At 45.1% G+C, this 17,205-nt stretch overlaps 1 protein-coding gene across 2 annotated transcripts in view; it reads right to left on the reverse strand.

Annotated features, from left to right (window-relative positions):
• Nucleotides 1–2,168: 2,168 nt before the first annotated feature.
• The window catches only part of LOC128848702 (uncharacterized), a 30,640-nt gene continuing 15,603 nt past the window's right edge, over nucleotides 2,169–17,205 (reverse strand). For both annotated transcript variants that reach the window (XM_054048789.1, XM_054048788.1), the window contains 5 exons: nucleotides 15,671–15,723; nucleotides 13,723–13,850; nucleotides 11,392–11,548; nucleotides 9,146–9,314; nucleotides 2,169–6,192 (listed from right to left, as the gene is read on the reverse strand). In XM_054048789.1, coding sequence (XP_053904764.1) covers nucleotides 9,170–9,314; nucleotides 11,392–11,548; nucleotides 13,723–13,850; nucleotides 15,671–15,723 — 483 coding nt within the window. In that variant the 3' untranslated portion in view covers nucleotides 2,169–6,192; nucleotides 9,146–9,169. The remainder of the gene's footprint in view (nucleotides 6,193–9,145; nucleotides 9,315–11,391; nucleotides 11,549–13,722; nucleotides 13,851–15,670; nucleotides 15,724–17,205) is intronic.

Raw genomic sequence — 17,205 nt, forward strand, 5'->3', positions numbered from 1 at the left:
CTCCAAATCTTTCTGCACAAGTCTCTCGTATTTCAAACTTGTAAGTTACAGTCAGGCAAAGCGTATTAGTTTAACTTTGTTTTCCCTCTAGCAAAGGAAAAATTTCACAAGTTGAGAAGTTTACCTCTGTTTTGTTGTAGCTTTGAACTAAGGCTAGAGGGGGGTTCCTCTGGGCTCTTTGAATCTGATTACCCTGTAAAGTTATTTTCCATCCTGATTTTACAGAGATGATTTTTACCTTTTCTTTTTAATAAAATCCTTCTTTTAAGAACCTGACTGATTTTTCCATTGTCCAAAGACGCAGGGGTTTGGGTCTTTGCTCACTTTGTAACCAATTGGTTTAGATATTATTTTCAAGCCTCCCCAGGAAAAGGGGTGTAAGGGCTTGGGGGGATATTTTGGGGGAAGAGAAACTCCAAGTGATCCTTTCCCTGTTTCTCATTAAAGCACTTGGTGGTGGTAGAGTACCAGGTTTTAACCGAAGCGGGTGGAAATAAGCTTAGGGGGTTTTCATGCGGGTCCCCACATCTGTACCCTAGAGTTCAGAGTGGGGAAGGAACCCTGACAGTGGGTTAGAAGAAAGAACCCATATTTTGAATGAGCAAGATGCATTAGCCTACCAAAAGAGAGATCGAAAGGGTATATGATTAGTCTCTATCAATACATCGGGGGATAAACACCGCAGAGGGAGAAGAGCTATTTAAACTTGAGGACAACATTGGCAGAAAAAGCAAATGGCTATAAACTGGCCCTGAATAAATCCACACTGGAAATTAGAAGAAGGTTTCTAACCATCAGTAGAAGAAGGTTTCTAACCATCAGAGAAGTGAAGTTCTGGCACAGTCTTGCAATTGAAGTAGTGGGGGAAACAACTGAAGCTAGTTTTAAGATAGAGCTTGATAAGTTTATGAACATGATTATAGGATGGGGTTGCCTGCCATGGCAGAGATCCCTTCCAGACCTGTGTCCCTACTCTGACTTTGGTATATTTTATAACTTTTTTCTTTTTTTCTCAGCCGATGCCATATACTTTATATCAGTGGTTCTCAAACTTTTGTACTGGTGATCCCTTTCATATAGCGAGCCTCTGAGTGCGACCCCCTCCCCTTATAAATTAAAAGTTCTTTTTATATATTTAACACTGTTATAAATGCTGGAGGTAAAGCGGGATTTGGGGTGCAGGCTGACAGCTCACAACCCCCCATGTAATAACCTTGCAACCTCCTGAGAGGTCCTGATCCCCAGTTTGAGAACCCCTTCTTTATACAGTTCTGTGTAAGAGAATTGAAAGCAGACCATTGAGTAGAATTTCTTGTCTCACATCAAATTTAAGTCATTTAAGGCAGGAGTTTTTATGCAAAATGCCTTACACAGTTCAATGAAGAGCTCTACTTAGAAAACTAAGGCATGATACTGTCCTATGCCATGAGACAGTGACCCAAAAGCACTTTCTCTAAACTATCACAAAATCAGTGTTTCCCAAAGTTACTTTTGTTATCTGGGAACTATCAGTAACCACGTGGTTATATGTAGAGGAGTGAAAGGCTATAAGTGATCTCAAAGTATGAAGGAAGCTTCAGAATGAAATCCTGATCCTATTTACAGTCAAATGCAGTTTTGCCACTGATTTAAATGAAGCCAGAATATCACTCACAGGGTGAACTCCCATTAGCTTCAATAGGGCCAGGATTTCACCCAGGAGATTTTAAAGCCGCCTACTTCGGTGTGATGTCAAACCATGATCAATCTAGAGTGGCTGTCATTAGGACTGGATGCCACACAATATTTTCCAATACAAAAGAAAGGCCAATTCACTCTATAACTTCTAAAACACTAATAGCTCTAAGATGTAGGACTTCTCTTTCTGGGACCCATGAGAAGAAAGCTAAACACAGAATATACAGCTCTAATAATAATACTGTAGTTTTATACAGTGCTTTCAATCAGCTCTCAAAGGGCTTTCCGAAAGAGGGATGTAGCATTATTCCCATTTTACAGATGGGCAAACTGAGGCACAGAGTGATGCAGTACATGCCCAAGGTACCCCAGCAGGGCCAGTGGCAGAGCCTTGAAAAGAAAGCAGGTCTCCGGAGTCCCAGCCCATGCCAGATTCAGTTGTTTTGCTATATAGCTTATTCCTGGGGGAATTATGCAGCAAAAAATTAAAAATTCTGCACACAATATTTGAAAATTCAGCAAAATTCTGCATATTTTATTTGTCAAAAATACACAATATAATCATGCCAGTTTCAATTATTTTGCTAATTTATTTCAAAATATGTCAGCAAGTATGTCTGTAACAATACAGACCCCCCAAAAAATATTCTGGTAATTTTTTTTTTTTTGACAAATAGATTCCTTACTAGGCATATTAATACAGAACTTTGTGCAATTCATTTAAATTACAATACATCAATCTATCAGTACATAGGGGGATAAACACCCCAGCAGGAGAAGAACTATTTAAACTTAAGGACAACGTTGGCGGAAAAAACAAATGGCTATAAACTGGCCCTGAATAAATCCACACTGGAAATTAGAAGAAGGTTTCTAACCATCAGAGAAGTGAGGTTCTGGCACGTCTTGCAATCGGAGTGGAGAGGAGGGGGAGAACTGTATTTCCTGCACCTGTCAGAAGCAGTGTGAATGCTTGGGGGAGTCAGGGGTAACGCAGGAGCTGAGGGAGAGGAAAGGAGCCTACGAGTGAACTTGGAGGGTGTTGGGTGTGGGAGGGAGGTTTTTCTTTTGGGGGGGGATTATTAGGGTGATGAGAAGCCTCCCCCATGCAGACACTGGCTGACCCCAAGTCTCTCCCATTCAGTCAGGCACGTCTGCCCCCTGTCCCCGCACCCTTCATCCCCACACGTCTCTGCAGCCGCCCTCCCATATCCCCAAGCTCAACGCTGTCACCCCACTAGCTCCTGCGCCAATGCTCCAGTCTGTCTCCCCACTAGCCATTCTGTGTGACACCACCCCCCCAGCAGCCCTGTTTTCCCCCTCCTTATCTTAATCTGGCTCAGCGGGCAGGGTGCTGTGATGAGCTCTACTCCTGCAGGGGGAATTCTGCAGCCCTGGGCACAGAATTTTGTATTTTCCCGAATAAAATACTGTACATTTTGCCTAAGTGCTGCAGTTCCAGCTTTTTCCCACCAGAGGCCGCTGTGGCGCTAGAACAGTCGGCATGAACGCCGCTGGCTGTTCTGGCCCTACAGCGGCCTCTGGTGGGCAAGTCGCGAAACTGCAGCACTTAGGCAAAATGTTTTTTATGCAGGAAAATACAAAATTATGCGAGACAGATTAATTTGCGCGTCCGCGGATGCGCTGAGTTCCCCTAGGCGTAATAGCCTGTAATGGCTGAGAGTGAGGAATTTTGAACACAAAGGGCATTAAGACTCAGGGTTCAGAATCAGTGTTATGTGTATATTATTAAGCCAATGATTGGAAAAAAAGGGGAGATCAAACTTTGTTGCAAAACAGGTATTGCATGATTAACTAAGATATCACTCTGAAACCTAAGATATCAGACAGACGCCAGGAATGGTTTGTTCCACACAAATGTTTAAACAAGAGCAAACTGTGCATTATGGTTTTTCCCGCTTAGAGATCTTTTTGTTTTTAATGGCTAAAGCCTTTCTAACTAGCATTTACTACAATGATTTACTCATTCAAGATCAGAGTGGAAAGGTTCCAAGTTCTAAATGTTACCCAATCTCAAAACTTTGATTCATGTCTGTGTCTTTGTTTAGCCAGGTTTTGATTGATAAATAAAGAATTTCCGTGGTTTATAATCTTCTAAAAAGTAACTGATTTTAAAAGTTGTCCAACAATGAATTATAAAGAGCTAACATATTTCTAAGTATGTGATAGACAGTGCACAATAATATATACTTAAATAATGTACAATGTATTCACAGCTCACAGTAGCAAATGTATTGTACTTTCCCCCTTACTCCCCCCCCAAAGCCATTTACTAAACAATTGTCTATTTGCCAAAGTGTGCAGGTTTTAAAATACAATGCTTTTGCCTTGGCTGCCGAATACTTACACTAACTGTTAAGTAATCTATTCTTAAAAGTACATGGACGGATAATTATTTTTAAAAATTGACTGTTACAACTAGCCAAGCATAATGAAAAATAAATTTCCCTTATATAAAAGTTGCCAAATTTACTATCAATGGATTTCTACACAGGCACTTAAGCCCCTCTAATGAAACAGGCAAACGTTACAAGAGAACTTTATTCCTGGGGAAACTAGATAATTTGAGAATTTGGTGATGGGCTACAAAGCTTTTTAGCAGTTGACATAACTAGTCTGGGCCACACACTTTACCACCTGATGTAGTGTTGGTGACCTATTTCAAAGGGATTGCTTATCTGTGCGGTGATCTCAGCTTGGTTTCTAATGGACAGGTATCCATATCAGAAAAAAACCATCATCTTTGGCTCTAAGGGTATGTGCAGACTACCCGCCGTATCGACGGGTAGTGATCGATTTATCGGGGATTGATATATCGCATCTCGTTAAGACGTGATATATCGATCCCTGAACATGCTCCCTGTTGACTCCGGAACTCCACCGGAGCGAGCGGCGGTAGCGGAGTCGATGGGGGAGCCGCAGCCGTCGATCCCGCGCCGTGAGGATGGGAGGTAAGTTGGTATAAGATATCTCAACTTCTGCTAGGGTATTCCCATAGCTGAAGTTGTGTTTCTTACATCGACACAGCCCCTCCCTCTCCCCAGTGTAGACCAGGCCTATAGTCTCCTAGCTGGCATTCTGAGCATAGAAACTAAAAATGAATATTCAGGAGGCTGTACTACCCTCTTAACCCTATAGGTGGCACTCCCACCTAAACTGGTGTTAAGATACATTGACAAGACTTAAACTGCAGCTGCACCGTGCATCTGTTCTGCAGATACATGGGACTTCACTCTATAGGGCTGTCAGTCCAGGATCTTTCACAAGAATTATACTAATAAATAACACTGCATTTCTACTGTTTTATGGCATATTATAACCAGGGCCGGCTTTAGCAAGAGCGGGGCCCGATTCCTGGGGGCGGGGCTTGGTGCAAGCCCCGCCCCCAGGAATCGAGCCGCGCCACGGGGGGGACGGGGGACCCGAGCCGCGCCGCGGGGGGGATGGGGGACCCAAGCTGCGCCGCGGGGACCGGGCCGGGCTGGAGCCGACCCGAGCCGCGCCGCGGGGACAGGGCCAGGCAGGGGGGGGACCCGAGCTGCGCCGCGGGGGCCGCGCCGGGCCAGACCCGGGCCGCGCCGCCGGGGCCAGGCTGGAGCCAAGCCGGGCCAGAGCCGCTGGGGCCTGCGGGAACGGGCCGCGCCTCCCTCCCGGAGCCCTTCTCGCGCCCCCACCACCCCAGCTTACCTTGTGCTGCCAGCCCGCCCCTGCTTCTTTTCAGACTTCCCGCGAATCTCTGATTCGCGGGAAGCAGGGGAGGGGGCGGAGCGTTCAAGGTAGGGGAGGAGGGGGAAGTGAGCTGGGGGCGGGGTGGAGAGCTGCAGCGCGGGGCCCTCTTGGCGTGGGGCCCAATTCAGCCGAATCGGCTGAATCGGCCTAAAGCCGGCCCTGATTATAACCATTCAGTGCTGTGAATAGAATGCAGATTTTTTCTAAGAGATTTTTGTATTCTTAGATATAAACCATAAACTTTGTACTAGAAATATTGGTATGACTATTTAATATTTGCACTTAGCGTTGTAGGTTTGAAGTGCTGTCATAGTCTTTTACTTTTTCTGGTTCTGCTTCTGGTACAATTGTAGACAGACTAACAAATCTGGGTAGTTTACCACAAAATGTTCTGTGCCCATTTTGTAGTGACTTCTAGGGATAAAGAAATCAAGGAGATTGTCAGAGGGATTGTCAAGGATCAGCTGGTCCTCCGACTACTACCCCATGCAACTCATCCATGTGGGCACTAATGATACTGCGAGGTATGACCCTCAGCAGATCAGAAGTGACTACAGGGCTCTGGAAGTAAGGGTGAAGGAGTTTGGAGTGCAGGTGGTGTTCTCTTCAGTCCTTCTGGTCAAGGGTTGGGGCCCAGGCAGAGACAGATGCATCCTGGAGATGAATGCCTGGCTGCGAGGATGGTGTCACCAGGAGAGCTTCGGCTTCCTTGACCATGGGATGCTGTTCCAGGAAGAAGGACTGCTAAGCAGAGATGGGGTCCACCTATCAGGGAAGGGGAAGAGCATATCTGAATACACACTGACTAACCTCATGAGGAGGGCTTTAAACTAGCTTCAAAGGGGGCAGGTGACCAAAGCCCACAGGTAAGTCAAAAACATGGAGACCTGGGAGAAGGGTCGGAATTTGGGGGGAGCATGGGCTGTTATAGCAGGGATAAAGGAGAGACAAGACAGAACGGCGGGGGGGGATCAAATCAGTATCTTACATGTCTGTATACTAATGCGAGTAGTATGGGGAATAAGCAGGAAAAACTTAAAATGCTAGTAAATAAATACAACAATGACATAGTTGGCATCACAGAGACTTGGTGGGATAATACGCATGACTGGAATATTGGTATGGAAAGGTACAGATTGCTAAGAAGGACAGGTGGAGGAAAAGGGAGAAGGTGTTGCCTTATATATTAAAAATGTATACTCTTGGACTGAGGTTGAGATGGAAATAGGAGACAGACTTGCTGAAAGTCTCCAGGTAAGGATAAAAGGGGTAAAAAACAGGGGTGATGACATGGTCGGGGTCTAATCCAGACCACCTAACCAGGAAGAAGAGGTGGATGGGGCTTTTTTTAAACAATTAACAGAATCATCCAAAGCACAGGACTTGGTGGTGATGGGGGACTTCAACTACTCAGATATCTGTTGGGAAAATAACACAGCAGGGCACAGATTATCCAACAAGTTCTTGGAATGTATGGGAGACACATTTTTATTTCAGAAGGTGGGAAAGCTACTAGGGGAGAGGCTGTTCTAGATTTGATTTAGACAAATAGGGAGGAACTGGTTAAGAATTTGAAAGTGGAAGGCAGCTTGGGTGAAAGTGATTATGAAATGATAGAGTTCATGATTCAAAGGAATGGTAGGAGGGAGAACAGCAAAATAAAGAAAATGGATTTCAAGAAGACAGACTTTAGCAAACTTAAGGGGTTGGTAGGTAAGATCCCATGGGAAGCAAGTCTAAGGGAAAAAACAATTGAAGACTGTTGGCAGTTTTTCAAAGAGACATTATTAAGGGCACGAGAACAAACCATCCTACTGCGTAGGAAAGATAGGAAGTATGGCAAGAGACCACCCTGGTTTAACCAGGAGATCTTCAGTGATCTAAAAATCAAAAAAGAGTCCTACAAAAAGTGGAAACTAGGTCAAATTAAAAGGATGAATATAAGCAAGTAACACAAGTATGTAGGGACAAAATTAGAAAGGCCAAGGCACAAAACGAGATCAAACTAGCTAGAGACATAAAGGGTAACAAGAAAACATTCTACAAATACATTAGAAGCAAGAGGAAGAGCAAGGACAGGGTAGGCCTGTTACTTGTGTGTGGGGGGAATAATAACAGAAAATGTGGAAATGGCAGAGGTATTAATGACTTCTTTGTTTCAGTTTTCACCAAGAAGGTTGGTGGTGATTGGACAGCTAATGTAGTGAATGCCAGTGAAAATGAGGTAGGATTAGAGGCTAAAATAGGAAAAGAACAAATTAAAAATTACTTAGAAAAATTAGATGTCTTCAAGTCACCAGGGCCTGATGACATGCATCCTAGAATACTCAAGGAGCTGACTGAGGAGAAATCTGAGCCATTAGCGATTATCTTTGAGAAGTCATGGAAGAAGGGACAGATTCCAGAAGACTGGAAAAGGGTAAATATAGTGCCCATCTATATAAAGGGAAATAAGGACAACCCAGGGAATTACAGACCAGTCAGCTTAACTTCTGTACCCGGAAAGATAATGGAGCAAATAATGAAGCAATCAATTTGCAAACATTTAGAAGAAAATAAGGTGATAAGGTTAACGTATAAAGGTTGCGGACGATACCAAGATGGGAGGGGTTGAAAGTGCTTTGGAGGATAGGATTAAAATTCAAAATAATCTGGACAAACTGGAGAAATGGTCTTAAGCAAATAGGGTGAAATTCAATAAGGACAAATGCAAAGTACTCCGCTTAGGAAGAAACAATCAGTGGCACACATACAAAATGGAAAATGACTGCCTAGGAAGGAGTACTGCGGCAAGGGATCTGGGAGTCACAGTGTTGCTAAACATGAGTCAACAGTGTAACACTGTTGCAAAAAAAGCAAACATCACAAACATCATTCTGGGATGTATTACCGGGAGTGTTGTAAGCAAGACATGAGAAGTAACTCTTCTGCTCTACTCCGTGCTGATTAGATCTCAACTGGAGTATTGTGTGTGTCCAGTTCTAGGAACCACATTTCAGGAAAGATGTGGACAAATTGGAGGAAGTCCAAAGAGCAACAAAAATGATTAAAGGTCTAGAAAACATGACCTATGAGGGAAGATTGAAAAAAATTGGGTTTGTTCAGTCTGGAAAAGAGAAAACTGAGAGAGGGGACATGATAATAGTTTTCAAGTACATAAAAGATTGTTACAAGGAGGAGGGAGAAGAATTGTTCTTCTTAGCTTCTGAGGATAGGACAAGAAGCAATGGGCTTAAATTGCAGCAAGGAAGGTTTAAAGGTTGGGCATTAGGAAAAACTTCCTAACTGTCAGGGTGGTTAAGCACTGGAATAAATTGTCTAGGGAAGTTGTGGAATCTCCATCATTGGAGATTTTTAAGTGCAGGTTAGACGAATACCTAGAAGAATGGTCTAGATAATAACTAGTCCTGCCATGAGTGCAGGGGACTGGACTAGATGACCTCTCGACGTCCCTTCCAGTCCTATGATTCTATGAAACTCTCTCTCCAAATATCTATTTTGCCAGTCCAATGCACTCTGCTTTGCTCAATATAGTAACCAATTATCAAACTTCTCGAGGTCCCTTTCAATCCTATGATTCTATGATATAGCTTGAGTTTCCAAGACAGACCTGTCACATACATGCATTTATAACAACAGAGATGTCACTGCAAAACTCCACAGCCTGGAAACTGGAGAGCTGAAGGTTGAAAGATGCTGGCTCCTCGTGAAAACTCACCTTGTTCCTGAGCTGCTTCCGTAACTACGTGAGCTGATCTAGCTGGGCTCCTTTGTCCCCCATGTCCCTGGTGCATTGAAAGTGCTCGTCAGTGAATTGGGAGCTGGCAGGAACGGATGGCTCCTTCAACCTAGAGCCAGAATTAGGAATAAGCTGCCCAGTTGCATCTCTAGAAGTACAGAAATGATGCATGTTATGCCACAGGGGTAGAGAAGACAAGGAGTAAGACTGCCTTTCTGTCATGAATACTACATTCTCAAAATGTATGTATATCTCTCAGTGCAAGTCAGGCTAGATCAGTGGTTCTCAGCCTATTTACCATTGTGGGCTGCATGCACACTATATACTACCTATATGGTCCTGAGGATGTCACATGAGCCGCAGCTGTGTGCTGATTGGGCCACGGGTTGAGAACCACTGGTCTAGATGACCATGGTGGTCCCTTCTGGCCTTAAAGTCTATGAGTCTAATGAGCTATCTGGTTACCTGGCAACAGTCTTAGACCACAATTTTCAAAACTAACTAATGTTCCATTGGAGTCCAGTTTTAGATACCTTAAATGAGTCCAATTTTCAGAAAGTGCTGAGCACCCATCCTCTGAACATCACGACCCTTTAAGAGGTTTGAAGTTGAGTCCCAAGAATCATTACTAATTTTGGAAAAACTTGGGCTTAATCTTTTACTGGATTCTCTAGTGAATCAGAAATAATCATACTTCTCAGCACAGCCGAGTGAACAATTTGCAGTGAAAGATGTATTTGGTGACTGTAGCCTTTCCTCCTGTTCACAAGTTGTGACAATTTGAGTAATCTGTCTATGTACAGGTTATGAATTCTGGTTAATTTTATACAATTGCTGTATCATCAAAGGCCTCACTGTGTAGTGAGTCAACCGTGGGCTGATAGGGTCCTTGATATATCACAGAATAAACAAAAAGAAGTCATTAACCGTAACAGCTGGGCTCTGGCTGAACAGTGGGTATGCTAAGCAGGACGCCTGAGCTGGAAAACGCATTCAACCAAGTTTATCTTCAGGGGAGCGGAGAATGGAAAATCTCCCAACAGGAAAACACAGAAACCCGGGGCTACTGCTCACATTTAAAAACACAGAGGGACTCAGAGAAAAGGAAATCTTAGGCAGGAGAGGAACAGACGAGCATGCTTTCATAGCAGAGGGGGTCTTCTTTGACTGTGGGACTAGCCAAGCCAAAGGAAGCTGGTTGGAAAAGTGGGAGACTCCATGTTCTAGAGGAGGAGCCAAAACAAGAGAGGTGCAGGAAAGGCGGACTTGGGATCCTGAAAGGACATTGCTCCAAATCCTGAAGAACACTCCAGAATGGTAAGGAAACTGAGGCAGGGATGGGATAGAGATGTTGTATTCTTTAATATAGACCTATATATTTCTTGTGCTGTCTCAAGTAAAGAGTAATTGTTTTAAAATCCCTTTTGCAGAATCTGGGTGTTATGTGCTTTATCTATGATGTGTCCCTGGAGAAGTAAACTGTAATCCAGAGTGACCCCAAGGCTGGAGCTGTAAGAAAGGATGTGTGCTTAAGCAACTGGGGATTCTGGGGGAGCTGGCATAAGTCACTGGGTCTAGGCATTTGGAGCCCAGGGTCTCAGCTCTCAGAAGGCGGTGTTAAATGGAGGAGCTGCACCCCAAGAGTGTGCCTCAAGACCCAAACCAGAGGCAGTGCCACACTGCATGTGGGCCCAAAACAACCGTCTGGTGAATGGCCAGCAGGGGGAGCTTTACCAGGGCTGTGTCCAAAGTTACCCCTGAACAAACGATGAGTTTATTCATACTTTGTCTGCTACTTGCAGTTGTTTGACAAATCTTTCGGCTGAACAAATTTCAGCCTTGAGAGGCTAAAGTGCTGTTTGTGAATGGATAATGCTTGTGATTCATTATTTACATAATGTGACAGGCCACCCAATTTGACATAGACTCATTCATTTCCCCAGAGTGGATGGGCTTCCAACTCACAAAGCCAGCAGGAGATTCAAAGATGGCTGCACAAGCCCTTGTGATGCACACATAGACACAAGAATACATGCATAAGTATTCAGGACAGTTTTGCTTTGGAACAAACGGTGCTTATGCAAACGTTCACAGAAAGCAAACAGCAAATGCCACGGCTGGCAATTCAGATGTGTGCCTTTTGTTCGAAAGCATATTTGTTTGCTGTCTCCACTCAGCTCTCAGCATAAGGATAATTTCTTTACTCCTGTATACCAGGATCTCACCTGTAATAAAATTCAACCAAGCCCCAGCCTGGGACTGTCCGATTCAGTTGGAAATCAGCAATGCACTCATGGAATACTCCTGTTCCGGTTAAACCATTATATACTACAGGACGTGCCTGCTTGTCGAGTCTAGCACAAACCTCAAAGCACTGGCCACCTTAGGAAGGGAAAATGTAGGCAGGTTTCCTTGACGATATGACAGAGTACTTAGTCGAGATGAAACAAGCAAGAGCTTTATGATGATTTCATACAGTTCCCCCACCCCTAAATCTTTCTTTTTTTAAACATTTCTAAGTATTTTGTGTACAAAATGTACACTTCTAAAGCTTCTTTGGCCCTCCACCATTCTAGGTGTTTTCAAGCAGCTGGTTCCCAAGCCAAACTGGGAGCTTTGACCAGAGGAGACTGGAAATTTCAGCACTCATTTCCCAGCTAGTTAAATCTGAGCAACACAGGGATGTTCAGCACAATTGGGGATTTAATTAATGGAGATATCCCATCTCCTAGAACTGGAAGGGACCTTGAAAGGTCATCGAGTCCAGCCCCCTGCCTTCACTAGCAGGACCAAGTACTGATTTTGCCCCCGATCCCCAAATGGCCCCCTCAAGGATTGAACTCACAACACTGGGTTTAGCAGGCCAATGCTCAAACCACTGAGCTATCCCTCCCCGAAATCCTCTGTCTGATACAGCTACCTGAGGCTCCCGGCCGCCAAAGAATTACACATGTGCTTATACTTAAGCACTCCAACAGCCTCACTGAAGTCAATGAGACTATGCCAGTGGTTCCCAAACTTATTCCGCCACTTGTGTAGGGAAAGCCCCTGGCGGGCCGGGCCAGTTTGTTTACCTGCCGCGTCCGCAGGTTCGGCCGATCGCGGCTCCCAGTGGCTGAGGTTTGCTGCTCCAGGCCAATGGGAGCTGCTGGAAGCGGTGCGAGCCGAGGGACGTACTGGCCACCGCTTCCCGCAGCCCCCATTGGTCTGGAGCAGCAAACCGCAGCCACTGGGAGCCACGATCGGCCGAACCTGCGGACGCAGCAGGTAAACAAACCGGCCCGGCCCGCCAGGGGCTTTCCCTGCACAAGTGGCGGAACAAGTTTGGGAACCACTGGACTACGCCAATGCTTAAAGTTAAGCACATGTGTGGGTATGTCTATGCAGCAACTAGACACCCATGGCTGACCCATGCCAGCCAACTCAAGCTCGTGAGGCTCAGGCTGCAGCCTGCGCTCTGGGACTCTCCCACCTTCCAGGGTCCTAGAGCCTGGGCTCCAGCCCAAACCCAGAAGTCTACACAGCAATGAAACAGCCCTGCAAACCAAGCCCAAGCGGGTGTCTAGTTGCTGTGTAGACATACCCTATACGTCTTTGCAGGTGAAAAAGAGTCTGGTAACTGGACCCTTTGAGAGGTAATCACACACAATTAAACCACAACAGGATAAATAAAATTATAATAGTGACTTGTAGCAGGGTGTTCTGGCTATTGAAGGGACAGTCTGGAACTTACAGCCAGTACAGCCTGGGTGCAATCATGGAGCACCCTGCCCCACCCTTGGGGCTAAGCTATATAAGCAAGAAAAGGGAGCTTAGTGAGACAGGAGACCAGAAGCCATGCTGACTGCAGGCCCCCCACACACACACATCACGAGCCTTACCTAGGCCCTAGAGCAGGGGTCGGCAATGTTTGGCATGCGGCTCGCCAGGGTAAGCACCCTAGCGGGCCGGGCCAGTTTATTTACCTGCTGACGCGGCAGGTTTGGCCGATCGCGGCCCCCACTGGTCGCGGTTCACCGTCCCGGGCCAATGGGGGCGGCGGGAAGCGGCGCGGGTGAGGGATGTGCTGGCCGCGGCTTCTCGCCGCCCCCATTGGCCCGGGACGGCGAACCGCAGCCAGTGGGGGCCACGATCGGCCGAACCTGCCGCGTCAGCAGATAAATAAACTGGCCCGGCCCGCCAGGGTGCTTACCCTGGCGAGCCACGTGCCAAACGTTGCCGACCCCTGCCCTAGAGACTTTGTTTTTCTGCCCATATGTCTGGTTGCTCTGATTCAAGGCCCTGACTCCTAGAACATTTTAGAAGCACTAGGAACTCTGCTGGCTGGGTTGGTTTGGAGAGGGGACAGGCTTGTTAGGTTTTTTTTTTTTTTGGTCTCCCCCTCCTTGTATTCTGTACATGAGATCTCTGGAAAATACGGCAATCAAATAGAGCATCTTGCAAAATTCCCCTTGCTTGTACCTGTCTTATAATTCAGTGAAATTATTTCCTAGACTCTAAAGCATTTTGTTTAGTACTGAAAAAAACTGAAGATGACCTGACTTCCTTTAACTTACCTGCAGTGAAACTGACTTGGTATAAATCTCTGATAATACCATCATCCGCCATTTCAGCCAGTGAGCCATTGGACCAGTCAATGCCAGCCTTCTTCCCATCGGGGAAAAGAACATAACCTACAGTGAGACTGAGAAAAACAAAAAGCAGAACAGGGCTGGTGCAGGTCACTGTTTCCGATGCTCAATTAAAACGAACAACCTCTTTCATGGAACAGAATGCTGGCCCTTTAAGGGAGGCTACAGGCAGGTACCACCCTAATTCTGATTCAGCACAGAACTGAGGACGTGTGGTTCCCGGAAGACCCCTGGGAACTGTAGATGGGTGATAATGCATGCTGGGAAAGGGAGCAAGGAAACTAAAGATCTCTTTGCTCTCTAGTAACAAAGAGTAGGCAAGAGGCAAGACTTACAATGAGGCTCTTGAGAGGACGACAGTGAAGGGATGTAAGAGAGCCAATTGGATAGAAGGGTCAGCAGTCAAAAAGGCTGACAATGTTAGGCGCTATTAGAAGATATAGAAAATAAGACAGAAAATACCATAATGCCACTATATAAATCCATGGTGTTCCCCCACCTTGAGTACTCTGTCCAGATCTGGCCAACCCATCTCAAAAAGTGGAACAGGAAAAGGTTCGGAGAAAGGCAACAAAGATGATCACGGGTATGGAATGGCTCCATATGATGAGAGATTAAAGAGATTAGGGCTGTTTAGTTTAGAAAAGAAACGATTAAGGGATATAATAGAGGTCTATAAAATCATGAATGGTGTGGAAAAAGTGAATAGATAACAGCACAAAAACTAGGGGTCACACAATGTAATTAATAGGCAGCAGGTTTAATGCAAACAAGACAAAATACTTTTTTAAACAATGTACAAATAACCTGTGGAACTCATTGCCAGGGGATGTTGTGGAGGCCAAAAGTATAAATGGATTCAAAAAGGAACTAGCTAAGTTCATGGAGAATAGGTCCATCAAAGGCTATTAGCCAAGATAGTCAGGGATGCAACCCCATGCTCAGGCAGACCCTGAATCTCTGACTGCCAGAAGCCAAGAGGGGAAGATAGGGCTGGATCTCTCCAGAATTACCCTGTTCTGTACATGGCTTCTGAGGCTCTGGTACTGGCCATTATCAAAGACAGGATATTGCGCTAGATAGACCACTAGTCTGACCCAGTATGGCAGTTCTTATGAACCTCAGGGAAGGGGATTTTTTATGGATTTTACTACAGAGCTAGAGGGCTGGCTAGAAAGGGTTGTGAAGAACCTGAGAAAAGATGATGTTAGGCTAAAAATCCAGAAGTCACCAAATCCAGGAAGGGGAGTTCTAAAGTTTGAGGATACTTGTTGAAAACATACTCACTAGCCCATTTCACTGGAAACTTTAAACCGCCTGCCTTTAAGCTGTAAACTGATTCCTCAATGTAAAAAGATTGGGACTCCTGGATTTATTTCCCCACAGTGACTCCTGATTTGTTTGTGTCCTCTGGGCAAGTCACTTAACCACTCCATTTCAATTTGCCCGTCAGTAAAATGGTTATAATGTATCCTGATTCATGAAGTTGATGTGAGATTGGATGAATGTTAGGAAAGTGCTTTGAGATCTCAGATGCTATATAAGTACTTTCTTGTTAATAGCTACGTCAGTATCACAGACTACAAACGGCCAGATTTTAAATGCTTGCCTCCAATCTTTCACTTGCAAGTGCACATAAAATAACTTGGATCTCTGGAAGTACTCAGTTGGTGCCTGTAAATCATATACTTAGACAGCTGAATGATCTAAACAGAGATTGCAAATAACCGAAGGTGAAAGCTGGACCCATGATTATTTGCAACCACAAAACTATGGAGGCAAAACCCAAGGTCCGGCTGTGGTCTGGAAGAAAACCTGGCCATACCAGTGCAGAAGAAGGCAGGTATAAGTTCCACAGACTGCTTGAACTTACTGTGTTGTAGTTGCTGGTACACAAACAATAGTTAAGTGTGCTGACGTCCCATCCTGTAAGAAAAAGAGCAGAGCTGGGAAAGTATTCTCATTGCTTGGAGCAGATGAGACACCTGAGTTTATGATGATATCAATCAAAATAATTCCTATTTGCCGCTTTCTTCCAGAAAGCCACCGATCTCCTAAAATGAGAGATTCCAGAGAAGACCAGGCTTATGTAGCATTTTACTATTGCATGTTGCCAAACTTTCTTGCTATATCAGCTTAAGTACTAGACATTTTATATTTCCCATGAAGAGCATTCAGTAAATGTGAGGCAGACAATTCAAACCAGACACATTAAGGACTAACCTTGATGCAGCTGTGATGTTTAATGGCTGTATGTGTTTTCAGAGAGAGGCTGAATGGCATTCATGGAAGAAGCCATGGAGATGAATGGGAGAAGGAGACCCAAAGGGAGCATAGAAGGACCACGCAGCCAGCAGTAGCAATACGATGAGCACAGGCAGTAGCAGCAGTAAGAAATGAAAGCCGACACAGAGGTAAGGGCTAGAAGTGTCTGAGAACAGTACACAGGAAAAATGTTAAATAAAGAAGCAAATGCACCTTCATTCTTTTCATACTTGCCCCTACCTTGATTCTAAGGCTCTAGAGTATGTTCCTTTCCTGCCATTGTCGTGTAAATTTCAGCCCATCGTGAGTTGCATATACACACAAAGGAAGGTTTCAGAGTAGCAGCCGTGTTAGTCTGTATCCGCAAAAAGAACAGGAGTACTTGTGGCACAGTATGGGTATGCCAACTCTCTACCAGTCAAACACTTACTCCTTCCTATCAAAGCAAACATGTGGATGGCTTCTAATCAAAAGGTGGAAATCATTTTAACTTCTGAGGTTATGTGTACACTGCAAAAAACAGACCCAGTCTCAGAGCCCAGCTCAACTGCCTTGGGCTCACGCTATGAGGCTGGAGCCTGGGTTCTGAGACCCTCGCCTGGTTTCAGAGTGTGAACTCCTGCCCGAGTCGGAATGGCTACACCGCTATGTTAAGCCCCGTAGCATGTGCCAGTTGCTCCGGGCTCTGAGACTCGCTGCCAGAAGGATGGGGAGGTGTTCACTGTAGGCATACGCTCCGTAACTGTAAACAAACTGCTCTGGGGGTATCACCTGGTGATAAGAATTGTAAACTCCAGTGGCTCAGTCCAACCCTATGACACATCTGCACAATGCTGCATGTTTAATCAAGGCAGCTGCATTCATGCATACAAGATTTACAAGGCATGCAGCGATGTTGGCCACGTAAGATTGAGCCCTCTCATTCTGTTTCTTTGCTTGGGAGTTTCTCTCTTGAAATGCTGACATTTTGGAATTCCCTACACCTGTATCAACACAGGAAATGCCTTCTAAGAAGCCTTTGCCTGGCAAGATGCCCAAGTTTGGATTCCCCTCGTGAATAATTCCACCAGCCCAGCTGCTCATACCAGGATGTTTCCGCATATTCCTTCAGCATAGCCACAAAAATGTATCATGGGAAAGAAA

This window comes from Malaclemys terrapin, chromosome 14, assembly GCF_027887155.1.
Source record: "Malaclemys terrapin pileata isolate rMalTer1 chromosome 14, rMalTer1.hap1, whole genome shotgun sequence".
Taxonomy (NCBI): domain Eukaryota; kingdom Metazoa; phylum Chordata; order Testudines; family Emydidae; genus Malaclemys; species Malaclemys terrapin.